At 38.6% G+C, this 15,255-nt stretch overlaps 1 protein-coding gene across 7 annotated transcripts in view; it reads left to right on the top strand.

Annotated features, from left to right (window-relative positions):
- Positions 1–15,255, top strand: part of stk33 (serine/threonine kinase 33) — a 95,888-nt gene that overhangs the window by 45,898 nt on the left and 34,735 nt on the right. For all 7 annotated transcript variants that reach the window (XR_010001938.1, XM_062967686.1, XM_062967689.1 and 4 more), the window contains 3 exons: positions 8,555–8,674; positions 10,384–10,497; positions 12,104–12,208. Coding sequence is in view for 6 of the 7 variants with exons in the window: in XM_062967686.1 (XP_062823756.1) it covers positions 8,555–8,674; positions 10,384–10,497; positions 12,104–12,208 (339 nt within the window). In the remaining variant the exon portion in view is untranslated. The remainder of the gene's footprint in view (positions 1–8,554; positions 8,675–10,383; positions 10,498–12,103; positions 12,209–15,255) is intronic.

The raw sequence follows: 15,255 nt of genomic DNA, 5'->3' as shown, positions 1-15,255 counted from the left end.
TTCAACTAAGGAAGCCCCGTTTTTTGCAAACTACGGTTTTCATCCCCGTTTCTTTCTTTCGCCGGTTCAACAAGAGCCGGAGGCCTTTCACCTGCCGGATGTTGATGTTTGTCCCCAAGAATTCAGTAAAACAGACCTTGGGCATTCCTCGCCTCCGTTCCCCAGAAGGGAATCTTACTCTAGAGACAGAGGAGTCAGAGAACAAAATCGCAGGAGTTTACGGATTGCTGCCAAACAACAGGCTGATTAGGCCTGCTTCCCTTGGGAAATTCTAAGGAGTCTTGCATCTGGATAGAGTTGGGTTTCGCTTCTCGTTCTCTAGGGAAAGAGATTGTTGGCGGGAAAACGAGACCCCAATATAGGTGCTTGACGCGGGAGAATCTTGGCGGAGTCAACAGAGCAGCTTCAGGAGTAAGATCGTGTGTGGACTTCGTAACCCCAGTTCCTTGCCTCCCGGATCAAGCATTCAAGATTTTGCCTCACTTTGCTTTTAACCACGGACACAAGAGGGAATTACCAAGGAGAAGATGGCTAACGTATGGTCAATTACTGAATACAGGGAACCAAGGGCTAAGTCTGAAAAGCTATGAAGAATTAAAGCAGTTAGAGCCATCAATAACATGGTTAAACTTTTGGCAAATAAAAGGAAGCTTTAATGAAGACAATAAAATAGGATTCGAAAGGAGAGAGACTGGATGGGATAGAATGTTAAAAGCAGATAGGAAAATAATAAAAATATTATATCAACAACTACTAATGTGGGACACGGAAGAAGTGCAGATCAAGGAGGTAATGACGAAGTGGGCTAGAGAGGTAGGCCATACAATTAGCATGTCAGAATGGGAAAGAATATGGAACAAAAACCTAAAATATACATATGCCGTAGAAATTAAGGAGAATTGGTACAAGATTTTTTACAGGTGGTATCTCACTCCAGGCAAACTTGCTAAAATTAACAAAGGAAAAGGGGACGGTAAATGTTGGAAATGCGAGAAGCATATTGGGGATTGGATGCATATGTGGTGGAAGTGTAAAAAAGTTAAAAATTACTGGCAGACAATACATAAAGAAATGGAAAAAATAATTCAAAAGAAATTTGAGGTAAAACCAGAATATTTTCTACTAGGGATACTAGACTTTAGATGGGATTGTAATACGGAAAAACTCTTCATATATATGGTGACAGCAGCCAGGATATGCCTGGCAAGAGTATGGAAAACAAAAGAAATACCGTCAAAAGAAGATTGGACTTTGAAACTTTTGGATATCAAAAATATGGACCTATTGACTCAAGCACTTAAACAAGATAGTACTACAGGCAGAGAGACAAACTGGTCGCAGTTGAGTGAATATATGAAGGAAGAAATTATGAGCTGAATGTAACATACAGTTATAAATGAATGTAAAACTAAAAAGCGAAGAAGGAGGCTGCAGCAATGCTGATTGGAGTAGAGGATGAGGGTATGCCATGTAAAAGGACCGGAAGGCAACGGGTTTTTCTCTATAATTTTTTTTTCTTTTTGTTTCTTTTTCTCTCTTTTTCTTTTTGCTATTTTAACAATGTAAGGTGTATGGAAAATGAATAAATAAAAGATTAAAAAAAAAAGATTTTGCCTCGCTTTGCTTTTAACCACGGACCTTGTTCCAGGAATCACTGGTTGCCTTGTACCTAGTCACGGACCTTGTTAAAGAACCAAGTTATATCCAGCCTTGTTCCAGCCTTGTTGTCAAGCTACCTTGGACTCTTAAGACTCTGACATTTCCCCACACTATTGCTTGGCAATAGTGTGTGTTTCGGTATTGGATAAAGAACTCTAATATCATTTATTGGACAATACATTTTTGGACTATATTTGACCTCATTTGAAAGGTCTGCTTCTGAACTATATTCTTCACTTGTTTTTATTGCTTTTATATATTTCCTTAATAAAGATATTAGATAGAGATTGGCCTCCGTGTATGGTTCTTGGTGCTCTGCTCCCAGGGGTCTGACAGTGGTGGAGATATCCAAAAGCATCCTAGGACGCTTACTGGTAATTTGCCTCATGTGATGAGGCTGTATATGAAATCTCAGGATTAGACACCTGAGTCAATCCTTCCATAAGATAAAGTTTATCTTTTTTTTTGGTTGCAAATCTGGCCCTTAAATGGATTTGAATGTTAGTGTGGTTTTAAGCTCAATCATGAAATTTCCTGTGTGGCAGAAGGATAATTTACTAGAAACTAAAGTTTCACCTGTTGTGTAGCTTTTATCAGTCTAGTGTTGTATACTGTGTCATTGTAGGTTGTAGTCATGTTGTATTTTCTTATGTTTCTTGTCTTTATAGTATTATATACTGTTTATGTACACAGCACTTTGCTAAATCTGTTTGGTGCCCCCCCCCCCCTTTTCATCCTTTTGGGATATCTTATTTGTTTTCCTCCCAACAATATCTTGACAGTGAACCTGCAAATCCTCCTCTTTTCCTTGAAGGCATTAATGCTAGATCTTTTTTTAGTTGTAATTTTGAGTCGTAATTTGCTTAAGTGTCACAGGAGAGTTTTAGGGAGGAACTTTTAGGGCATGGTCAAGCCAAAGTGATTAATTTTCTTTTAGTCTTAAATGATTCATGTATGTGCTACCTTCTTCCATTAATTAATTGGATATATACATTTGGCTTGTTCTGTGGACTCACCCATAATCTTAATCTTCAATATATAATTGTTGGTTATGTTTTCTCAATACATGTGTTTACATTATTAGTTATTCAAAATATTAAAAAATAAATATAAAATTGAAAGTACATGTGATATTTCAGCCAAATTCTATATGCACAGTTCCCTCTTAAGAATTTAAACAGGTTTTACTAACCAGATTGTGTATATGACTCCTTGTTGGAAGTTTGGTTTGCTAGAGCTATATGAAATTCAGATTGTTTATGGAATAAAGCAATAAGTAATACAGAAGAATTCTATGCTCCTTGCCTAGCAAATGTGTGTGCAAGCCCAGAAAATTAAAAATGCTGCTAAGGTCAAACTGGATGTTATAAAAGATGAGAAGCTGCTTCTAGTCCGCTTCTTTTTGTTCTCTGTTCTTTCTAAACTACAATAAGATATTACATTGCACACCCTTCCCCTACCAGTGATGTGTGCCATGATGACATCATATCATGCAATGTTTATGTTAGATGTTACAAAGGATAGAGAGTAAAATGACCGAGAGCACTAGTAGATCAGCGTCTTTGCTATTTTGACTTATAACTTTAAAAAAAAGAAAACAAGGACAAAGTACTCCATGTCAGCTGTATCTTATTTCTATGCAATACTGTTTTAAATGAGGGTTAGATTATAAACGAGGTTATTTTGCAAGCAAGTGCATTTTGGTTTTTTATATCATTCACATGTGGAAACAGTCCCAGAGTTCTCCAATTGTGCTAATTGCTTTGTGAGAAATAAATTTTTAGCAACTGTATTTTTTTTTACTTCGACTTCTATAAATGTATTGTTGCGTATACACAAGAAGCCTATATTAGTACACTGTTGGTGCTTGATAATGATTGCCAGTTATGGCACATTATATACCATCAGTCCACTAACTGTGACCTTTCAATTCCTTTTCTCGGCTTTCTGTTTTGTCTCGCTCAACAGTGGACACAGAGGTGCCAGTCATTGTTCTTTTATTTAATTTGCACAGCAGGATCTACAGGACAAAACAGATGGTTGATCTCAGTCAGGAAAAAAGTCTGTAAAATGTACCCAGTGCTCCACATTATTTCAATCAAGCAGTGTTGTATTTTTTTGCCCCCATTGCACAAAGGGCCTTGTGCACTCTGGAGAAGGTGTAGTCGAGACCTCAGATGTAGTTAAGACCTCGGATACACTGACTTCTTCAGCTTTGGTGAATGAATATTCAGAACCAGAAGAAAGCATGTCAAGGAAACAAACATCTTTTGTAGGAGATGTAAGCAAACTAAGTTCAGAGATTTCTTTTTTGCTTCCAATCCTGAGATATACTCACAGGTACATACATGCATGCACACACACATATATTCAGATAAGATTACACCTTGTGGATCTGTAGCCAGTAGCACTCATGCTGGGGACAAAATAGAGAAAGCTGACAAGGGTTTAACATATACTTTATTGCTTCACAGAGCAGCAATTTACCTGCTCAATTACCAAATCAGATAAAATGGAATATTTGTTATCCTCTAAATACCAAAGTTTATGCAACTATATATCCTAAGCCCACCAAGATACCATAAAGAGTATACTCACAGAAGGCCAAACTGAAGCCTTGCACCTGGTCTCTCACCAGATAGAGCTGGTAAGATTCTGCAAAAAGAGTCTGCCAGAGTAGAAAACTGCTTTATGGACCAGTTACTGCCCTGTTTTGGTGCTTTGCTTTGTGTAGTTACTGGTCAGGCAGTTAACATTCTCCTAACGATCCTAACCATGCTGATTGCTTCATTTAACATGGCTGCAATATTTGTCAGTTCCAAAGGGCTACTACTTAACCTCACTGGAACCTGAGTGGGCATAATGACAGCCTTTGTTCCCCTCCTGTCAAACCTAGGAAGGCCAGGTTGGTGGGTAGATGTGACAGGGCTTTGTCTATAGCTGCACACCATGGAATTCCCTCCCAAGGAGCCAGGTTGGATCTATCCTTTCTGGCTTTCTGTTGTATGGCTAAAACTAAGTTGATCTTCGATCTTTAACACTAGTGGTGGATTTTCTGGCTGCTTTTTACATAGAGAAGTTTTAGTCTGTTTTAAATATTTTCATTCATGCGTTTAATATTTGAATGTTTATAAGGTTGCATATTGCCCTAGAGGAGTATGGTAGATGAGAGAGAAAAAAGGAAATAAATAACATCACCTGATAATAGGTGTAACGGGCATAGTGAGAGAGATGCCCTTTCTGCTAATTGAGATTAACAAAGGAAGGTTGTGATAAAGTTGTGACTGGTGTGGTGCAGGGGAGCTAAGGAGTTTCAAAGCTGTGCAAAGTTGGATTTTTTCTGCAAGTGATATCAATTTGTACATTTTTCTTGAATGGGCCTGGACACTATTAGATCACTATACACAATTTTAAAATAAAGCATAGATAAGTTATTTTATAAGGGACTTACATTTTTGTAGAAAATGTATTCAAGAGCCCTCTCCTTTGTTTTCAGTCCAGCATTGTCTAAGTGCCTTTATTTTGGAACATGTTTATCTCATATCATAATAGCATCTTTAATACTATATATTCTAAACTTATAGAGAGCTGTCTTTAAAAGCTTTTTCTGCAAAAATCTTTAATAAATACCCATTTGAAATGTATGTGATGGGAAAGCACTTAAAACAGAAATTTCAAAAAAATACATAATTTGGTACATTAATATAAATCGGTCTTCTTAAAAGTAGCATTCTTAAAAAGAGGGACACAAACTTAATGTACTCTAAAATAATCAACATTTGAACATATTGCGAGCATCTTATTTCTGACAGAAAACGCTAATGGCATTTATGCACAATTATCTGTATGTTCTCATATAGTGTGATCTCAAAGAATTGCTTCTTTTTCTGTCAGTGTTTGGAATTTGGCCAGCAGTATATAAAGGTGTCCAGCAGTGTATAAAAATATATTCAATTGCTCTACTAAGATATATAGGATATTTAAAAAAAATACAAACTGGATTAACGGTTTGCTTGACATATATTGAACCAATTTTTTAAATGAGTTTTAATTTATTTGCTGTTTTAATCTGTTTCACTATGGGGGGAATAGGAGACTTGTGTCCCTTTAAGCCTAATATCTTTGTTTTCGCTTGATGCCTCAGTGAAAATGGATTTTAACCCACAAAATTTCATGCTAAAATAAATCTGTGCCGAGATTCATTTTGCCCCTTTTCTTTTATTTTTTATAGCCTGCATTTTGATTCCTGAGCAGAACAATTTTACCGTTGGGTGAGTGGGAGGAAGATCAGATAGCCTCTGCTCTAATACCTTGCAGAACATAAACTAGGAAAAATGGAAAGAGATAAAAGAATTATTTTCTCTTTCCCTTACCTTTTCAAGCATATTCTTAATTTTCATGCTAAACTGGGAAGGAAACACTAGCTCCAGTACAGGCTCTCATATCACCAGGGGTGGTTGAAGCAATAGGTGAGATACGCATTTGTATGTAGTGCCAATCCCCGAGGGGCGCTGTTGAGGCGCCCCCGGTTCAGCACACAGAGAGAGAGAGGCGTGAGCCAGCAAAACCGGTGCACACACTCCCTCTCACACACACACAGGCAAGGCAGGCGAGAGAGAGAGGCAGGACGCACTATGGGTCCCTTGCTGCCGCTGCCTTTGCTCCTGTGGCAAAGGCAATTCCTCCCGTTTCCCTCCTCTGACTCCATTGCACCTTGGAGTGTGTCTGCGTGTCTCCCTCTTCCCGTGGTCCAGGCCCGCGGGGTCCTAATGCCCGCCCTCTCCTTCTCTTATTCCCAGTTTTTATTTTTAAACTAGCTTGGGTACCTGGCAACTCCTGGGTTGTTTGAAAGGGGGATTGTTTGTTTTTTGGAAGTTAGGGTAGGCAATATCATATGTTACATTATGTCTTAGGAAAAAACTCAGTCTTTTGTTTTTTATGAATGCTCCCATGAGAAAATGTAGAAGGATGTTGGTGAACTACAATTCCCAAAAATCTTTGGTCAACCCTCCCAAAGCTCCCTCAGGATTCAAAGTTGGCCATGTTGGGTCTGTGTGCCAAGCTTGGTCCAGATCCATCACTTGCTGGGTTCAATGTTTTCTAATAAGAGTAAACTATAGCTCTCTGATGCCGAGGTCAATCCGATGCGAGAAAAATCTCTTTTTAATTTTAAAAGTGTTCAAGTTAATTTGTGTTAAGGAAAACTGGATGTTAAAATATCCACTCAATGAAGGGTCCAGAGGCTGGCTATGTTTCCACACCCATTGCAATGGTCCATGGTGGCGTGGCACTTCTGAAGGATAAGAGTTCACTTCCTTAAAAAGGAGGTGTCTATTCTTCTGGGGCTGCGTTCACCAAAACAAAACTGATTGACAGACTCAACAAGCATGGGATTGAGTTCTCTGTTATTAGCAAGCCCAAAGTCTGAAAAGTCTTCTGAAGAGACAGCATGACCAGGAAACCTTTATGTAGTACTTGTAGACCAAAAATAACAACAAAAACTTAAAATTGTTGCTAAGTTTAATAAAATATTTGCATTCTAAAAAAAGTTAATTTGTGTTAATTCTTTGTAATGTAACTATATGAACATAATGTTGTAAGTAAACTTCTGGTTTGCAAAGGAACTCTTTTATTCACCTCTACCTTCTACCTTTTTCAGTGATTGGTTTGGGAGGGCGCCAAAATACTGTTTGCTTACACTTGAAAATTACCTAGGGCTGGCCCTGCATATCACCCAATGAGAAGGCAGTGTAGGAGGAATTCTGTGAATTGAAGCAATTCACATATGCAAATACCTCCACTTCTCCCCTGGAATGCATCTACACTGTGGAATCATGGGAGCTGTAGTTTGGTGAGGCATCTGTACTATTTGGCAGTGAAGACTAAAGTCCTTAAAGCAGGCATTCTCAAACTCTATCTGTTTGGGCCTCCAACTACCAGAATTCTTGACCATTGAACAATTATAACTTCTATGATTCCATAGCACTAAGCCATTGCAGGCAAAGTGGTGTCAAATTGCATTAATTCTACAGATAGATACACCCATAGTGAACACTAGAGCTCTGTCATAAAGGAAAATGCAAGGTGGACAAAGTATGGCTTATGGGTTGCTACTGTCCATTATAGCTCTTTTTTGTGGCTCCCAGGGGTAAAAAAATTGGATTTCCCCCCAAGGCTCATGGATCCCAAACCATGGGGGAAATGCTCCCATGCACCCTAAAGAGCATGTGGAGTTAAATATTGATTTTTATTTTACAGAGAGTATGGTGGAGGGGTGTAAACCTCCAAAATCTAGGGGACTCGTGTAACACCCTAGCTTCTCATAATCTGTCCTCCCCCCCCCAGCAAAGTCTGTGGATGTTTTTGTTTAGCTCTTCTGACTTTGAGATTGACCCTCCCTCTCATCTCTCAGAGAGGGAGATTTGAAATGTCTTGTGGCTCCTGAAATGCAATCTGTTAGGCTTATAGGACTACAGTTTCAGAGTAAGAGACTCATCAGGGTAGCACAAATAATTTCAGCACTCTCTTGTTTGATAATAGAGTACATATTCATTTCTTTTTCAAGCATCAGTACTATTTTAATTTTGACTTGAATAATTTACATGCAAATTTTTTGAGGAATGAGAAGTCCAGGTTGCTTTATGGTTTTTGGATATTTCTGTACCACTTTCTTTTTGACTGATTCACCATCTGACATATATCTATATTCTTATTTTTCTGTCTATTAAGGTCACTTTCTCTAGTGCTTTCCCACCTCATATATTCTGTTGGTTTTTTTTTCTGTAATATCTTATATGTAACTTACTACATGTGCTGGAAGGTATGTAAAAACATATTCTTTTAAAACAATGGCTTCTATTTTAATTTCATGCTCGTCTTTTTATGTTCCTTAAAGATGTCAAAGTCAGACCTAATAGACTCTTACAGAAAAATGCTCATTACCTCAGGCATTCGTGGCAATAATACGGAAAGCAAAATCCCTCATACGCGAATAGATGATGGAGGAGCAATTCAGGTTGGTAACAATATTTCCTTCTGAACCTTTATTGTAATATTTAACCATATTATCCCTCCATTGAGGTGTGGGGGGAGCCGACTGTTTTATGGAAATATTTTTATTAGGACCAACCAAATTCTCGCAAACAGCAATCTTTCAAGTTCTGCAAGATCAGTCATCAAAGTAAATGTTAAACAAAACAAGCTACAGGTGGGAGGAAGATGAGCATGCTGTACTTGCTACATTTGTTACAGATATGTATCTCAGATACGTAGCTTACACATTTGTGAAACAAGGTTAAATTAAAAATTTATTCCACAAAAGTTAGAAACAGTTGAACAACAGTATTAAAACCATTGTTAAAACAACGAAATATATTTTAAAAATAAATACTTATAAAAAATTAAAAAATAAAATTCAACATACTGTGTCAGACACACTACTGCTACATAATTTAAAACTCAAAAGCCTGCCTTAATAAAAAGGTTCTCACCTGTGGAAAGAGTGGTGGCATGTCAACTGGACTTCCCATAGAAGGGAGTAGTCATCAAGGAGGCTCTTTCTCATGTCTTTAACCTCCCCTGAAGATCTTAAAAGGTGATAAGATCTTTCAGATAGTCTGGATCTAAGGTGTGTGTGTGTGTGTGTGTGGAGGGGGGGGGGGCTTACGGGTAAAAACCAGAATTTTGGATTATGCTTGAAAATGGACTGGTAGCCAGTGATGTTTTTTAACAGGGGATGTCACATAATTAGTAATTACTGTAATTAGTCCTGGTCAACAGCCTGGCAATTGCTGAAATTGACAAAGTTTGCCACGGCAGCCCCACATAACATCACAGAAATCTTAATGGGATTTAAGCAGGATGTGCTACTGTAGCAAGATGTCAAGGAACAAATGCAGCTGCTGTACCAGTTTTAACTGTGCAAATGCAAATGCATTCCTAGCCACTGCCAAAACCTGGCATCTAGGCTCAGGTCCACTTCCACAAGTTGGAAACATGTGATTTCAGGGGGAGCATGATATATTTACAAATTTTGCAAAACTCCAAAATGGAATAACTGCAGCCTTTGCTGCATGGACTCATAAAAGTACAGTACTAGTATTAAACTTTTAGTTTGTATAAATCATAAAATTTTTAGGTGACCAGGACTTTGATTAGAGTAAAACAGGAGGAAAGGTCCATGTGTAACAAACCCAGTACAGATGCAACACTAGCTGACAGCAGGTGGACTTCTCTTATCTTTGACAATGGATTATTTTCTTTTTCATTCATTCACTCTTATTGGCCAGTTCTGAGTTCAAATTGTTTTATACACTACTGGTTTTATTCTGTATTGTACTGTGTGTTTATTTTATGTGTTGTTTTAGTCACTTTGTGCCATATGTAAGCCACCCCGAGTCCCTTCAGAGAGATGGAGGTGGGGTACAAAAATAAAGTTGTTGTTGTTGTTGTTATTGGTTTTGCACTCTGTGATTCTTAAAACATCATTTACGTGTACATATTCTTACATGATATTGTAAATCTGAAACAAAAGTCAGTATTTATTTGATCAGAATTAAATTTGTGCTGAAATTTGCATATAATACTGAAATTCACATGCCTTGATATATATTAATGTATATATATATTTAGCTACTAACAAATCGTCTGTAACACCATCCTACTTTTTAGTCCCTGCTTCTCTTCTTCATCTTTTATTACCATTATTGTCATCTGTTTTTTCAGCTAATTTATACTTTTGGAAGGAAATTGGGACAAGGCAGCTTTGGTGTGGTGATTGAGGCAACACACAAAGAAACAGGCATAAAGTGGGCGATCAAGAAAGTTAACCGGGAAAAGGTAGGAATTATTTATCATAGATTAAGAGACTTTTCACAAACTATGATAATATTATGTTAACTTGCCATTTAAATTATAATGGTTTATTCATATGCAACCCCCCTGATGTCAGTGGATAATATTTGGTTGTTGTATTTCCTTACACTATTATTTCCTTCATAACTGGAAATATGTTTTCAGTATACGGTTGATAATGTTCATAGCATCATAGAATAATAGAGTTGGATGAGACCACATGGGCCATCTAGTCCAACCTTCTGCCATGCAGGAAAAGCACAATCAAAGTATCCCTGACAGATGGCCATCCAGCCTCTGTTTAAAAGTTTCCAAGGAAGGAGCTTCCACCACACTCTGAGGCAGAGAGTTCCACTGTTGTACAGCTCATACAAACAGGACGTTCTTCTTAATGTTCAGGTAGAATTTCCTTTCCTGTCATTTGAACGCATTGCTCCTAGTCCTAGTTTCAAGGGCAGCATAAAACAAGTCTGCTCTTTCTTCCTTTTGACACCCTTTCACATATTTATACATGGCTATCATGCCTTTTCTCAACCTTCTCTTCTGCAGGCTAAACATACAGTTCTTTAGCTTTTGATACCATATAGTCAGGACAGTTTACAGTAGACTAGGTTAAAAAGCACTGCAAAGATGAGGTTGTAGTGAGAAATGGAGTGTACTGAGGAAAGATTTAGTAGCAGTTTGTTAAGAAGTTCACAACTTAAGAGTGCATTTCACTGGCACTCAGAATTTGATCTTGCTTGTATAAAAAATGGAATACAATCTTTCAAATATCCTAAGGTTCCTAAACCTGGGTACATCTAGCGATTCTTCCTTTCTTCATCCTCTCTCACATCCTCTTCATTACCTTGGCTATTGTCATTACAAGCATCAAGTGACCACCTCTGTCAGTTTTGTGCTTGGTGTTCACAGCTAAGGCCATATTGATGGGGAAAGCGGGGGCACTGAACTCATTCTAGCATTGCTGGGCTGTGCAAACGCCATCATCAGTGGGGCGCTGATCTGAAGCACCCCACTCTGGATAAGCCCTGTCATTTCTGGCATGATTGCCCCATGTCTCAGAGGAAAGCAATGGCAAACATAATCTGAACAAATCTTTCCAAGAAACAACCATAATAGATTTGTTGTTGGGGTCCCATAGGTTGGAAATCACTTTAAAGAACACCAGAAGAAATTAAATGCTGAGTTCTGGCATGTATGGGGTCACCGAGTATAGAAATACAGGATGGTGACTTGTTGGCTTTCTTAAACAGGTTGCAGAGAGTGCAGCAAGTCTGCAAGCTTTACAGAATGCAATGAAATGGTTTAATGCAATGAAATGCTTTCTGAGATCATTCCTTCCCAAGACCAGGCTGGTTCTGTGCTGTGGTACTGACATTCCAAATTTTACTGCTTATAAGGCACAAGCAGCAGAGAACATTTCTCTAATCCCACTGTTCCTGATTTGAGCCCTTGTGGGGTCTGATAAGACTGAAGCTTTCAAATCAGACTTTCAAGGGTGTGTTTTGAAAAACATCTGTAACTATGTAATTAATATGCTGCTGTGTTAATCTTCTTATTTATAAGAAATTTATTTTTCTCATTAATTAAGGCTGGGAGTTCTGCTGTAAAACTACTTGAACGGGAAGTAAGCATTTTGAAAACAGTCAACCATGACCATATAATACATCTTGAAGAAGTGTTTGAGACACCAAAAGTAAGTGCTTCTGAATATAACTTGTACAATAGAATTCACTAAATGACAAATAAGATGTAATACTGGAAGCTGGCAGTATTAGAACTTAGTTGCTGATGAATTATTTTCCCTCCTAACTACATTTTTTTCAGTTTACTGAACTAAATTGTAAATAGGGACAAGTTTTTAAATGTGGAAGGATCCTCAAAACACCACATAAGCAATAGGACAACATGAACAACAAGGAATAAATACATCCAGCTAAGCTAACTAGACTGTCGCTCTTTTATTCAGCTATCTGAGCAAAACCTTTGGTTCAGTTCTTTGAACTGCATATTGATCTCCACTATTCTTGAATCTTCCACTATGGTTTTACTTTCCTCCCTGCTTTCTTTTAAACTTTTCCCCAACTCGTATTGATATTATTCAATATAAATTAACAATAAAATTCATTGCTAAGTCCACACAATGGATATAGGCAACAAACAATAATAGTTGCTACTGAATAAAATGGATATCAGGTTTTATAGGGATGATGAAACCTCTACACACATATTCCACTTTCCGCCTGCCATTCAGTAGCACTCTGATATGGATGTATCTACTTTGGGGGACAAATACTTTCAACTCTATTGTACCCTCCGTATCATCTTAACCAGTCACTATCTGTTGTTTGGGAAGCATTATTTTGGTCGCAGCATGTGTTTTGTGTTTCCTGAAAGTAGGAGCATAATATGTATATACTGGAAATGGTGAGATAACTTGTAAGCTGTCTTGAAAATACTGCTTGAATGAATGGCAAACTACTCTTGAAACTTTTTGGTTACATTGTGGCATTTGCTTTCTTGTGTGGTAGCTCTGTGTCCCCAGGGCTTCCTTTTACCTCCACTGTGATTTTCAGTACTAGAGTGCATGTGAGGTACCCACTTATATAGAAATGACATTAACTATTTGTAGCTTTCAAATATGCTAATCAAAGACATGGAAGAAATACTAAATATTGTCTGTTGAACTTCCACACTAATTTCACAACTCAGAATCTATATATATAAATGAGTGATGGAATCCCGGTGCTGAGCAAAACGACAAAACTAAACACCCCCCAGCCTCCAAATTTGACAACACAATCCATCATCCACGGCTCGAGGTTGAAACAACAAAACATCGCGTCAGGAACCTCCAGGAACCTTAAAAACACAAACACCCAAAACACACCATGTGCGCTTCTGCAAAAACGGACTCCTCGCGCCAACATAACCATCTGCACCCCTCCCCACCATTTCCTATGTGATGCTTCTGTGATGCTATACACTGGATGGCACACTCTGAGCAGGGGAGCTTCTTTCCCGTGTAATGGCACCTTTCAAGCTACTTTAGATCCTCCCTCCTCAAAAACAAAGCTGGGAGACGGAAAGGGCGCTTTCCCTTCCACAAACCTCTATCCAGAATATCCTTCCGCCCGAGATGTCACTCACCCCACACTCCTCCAAAACAAGGGCGGGATAGGGAAGGCCCAGCTTTGCCTTTCCCCTCTATCTGTTACCCCTCCTCCCGTGACATCACTCCCTGGCCAACAACGACTGTTTCCTGTGTGCGCCGTGCTCCGAAGCCCCGCCCCCCTGGGAGCCTGAGCCACTGCTTCTCCTCCTGGCTGCCTCCTTCCCCTCCCCGCCATCATCATCATCTCTCACCAGAGCACCCTCCTCAGCTTCTTCCCCAAGTCAGGGAAAACGCCAGGCAGCAACACCGACAATGAGCAAGTCACACGTAGCTCCTCCAGGCCTCCCTGAAACAAGCGTGACACCGCCAACCTCCCACTGGCACAATAGTGACCCTACCTAGGTGCTTCATGCCTAGGGAACTCCACTGTTGGCCAACTTGAATACCATTGAATAGCCTTGCAGCTTTAAAGCCTGGCTGCTTCATACCTTAGTCACTCCACTCTTGGCCAACTTCAATATCATTCAATACCCTTGCAGCTTCAAACCCTGCCTACTTCATACCTAGGGCACTCCACTGTTACCCAGCTTAAATACCATTGAATACCCTTACAGCTTCAAACCCTGGGTGCTTCATACCTAGGGGAATCCTCTTTATTCCACCTTGAATGCCATTGAATAACCTTACAACTTCAAAGCCTGACTGCTTCATACCTAGGGGACACCACTATTGCCCAACTTGAATACCACTAAATAACCCTCCACCTTCAAATCCTACCTACTTCATACCTAGGGTACTCCACTGTTGACCAACTTGAATACTATTAAATACCCTTAAAGCTTCAAAGCCTACCTGCTTCCTACCTAGGGGAATCCTCTTTATGCCACCTTGCATGCCACGAACAAAACCCCACTTAGAACTATGCCACAGCAATGCGTGGCCGGGCACAGCTAGTTCTTTATATTTTTTATGTCCTTGTGGAAATTGGGCCTGTAGAGGAATCTTCAATTAGTTAAATGGACAACTAAATTAACATTTTTCAGAGCAATTTTTACTACGATTGCCATTGGCTCAAGATTTTACGCAGCTCCAGGACTAATATGGACTTGGTTGTTTCCATATGCTTTACTGCATGTCTGTTACTTACTCCTTTAACATTATACTCTTTGTTGGATTATGATATGAGATTTGTACCTTTACTTTTGATACTCTGAAAGTAATTTCATCATATATAATATAGTTTGAAGTAACTTACTCGCAGGCAGAGTTGTAGAAAGTAGATCCGTGTTAAAAATCCCCAATCCCCAACCTAATTTGTTTTCCCCAATGAATGGTCATAGTTAAGGGTTAAAAAACGATGAAGTAATTGTGTTTATTTTTTGAAGGTCATATAATAAGAGTTTTTAAATTATTCCTCAATTCTAACCTGAAATGAATATTTTCTTATTGAGGAACCACTTATAACTAATATAAATTGCTCTTGATAGTTTACCTTTTAAATGCTGTAATGTTTTTGGTAATTAGAGTGACAGCCAGTCAAGACACAAAAACTAATTAATTTATTAGCCAGACTTGGTAAAATGCAATTTGCAATTTTTTAACTTCAGATTTGCTGGGCTTAAAGTTAA

The sequence above is a fragment of the Anolis carolinensis genome, chromosome 1 (genome assembly GCF_035594765.1).
Source record: "Anolis carolinensis isolate JA03-04 chromosome 1, rAnoCar3.1.pri, whole genome shotgun sequence".
Lineage (NCBI taxonomy): Eukaryota > Metazoa > Chordata > Lepidosauria > Squamata > Dactyloidae > Anolis > Anolis carolinensis.
Note: the sequence above shows the minus strand (reverse complement) of the source record. Positions and strands in the feature narration are given on the sequence as shown.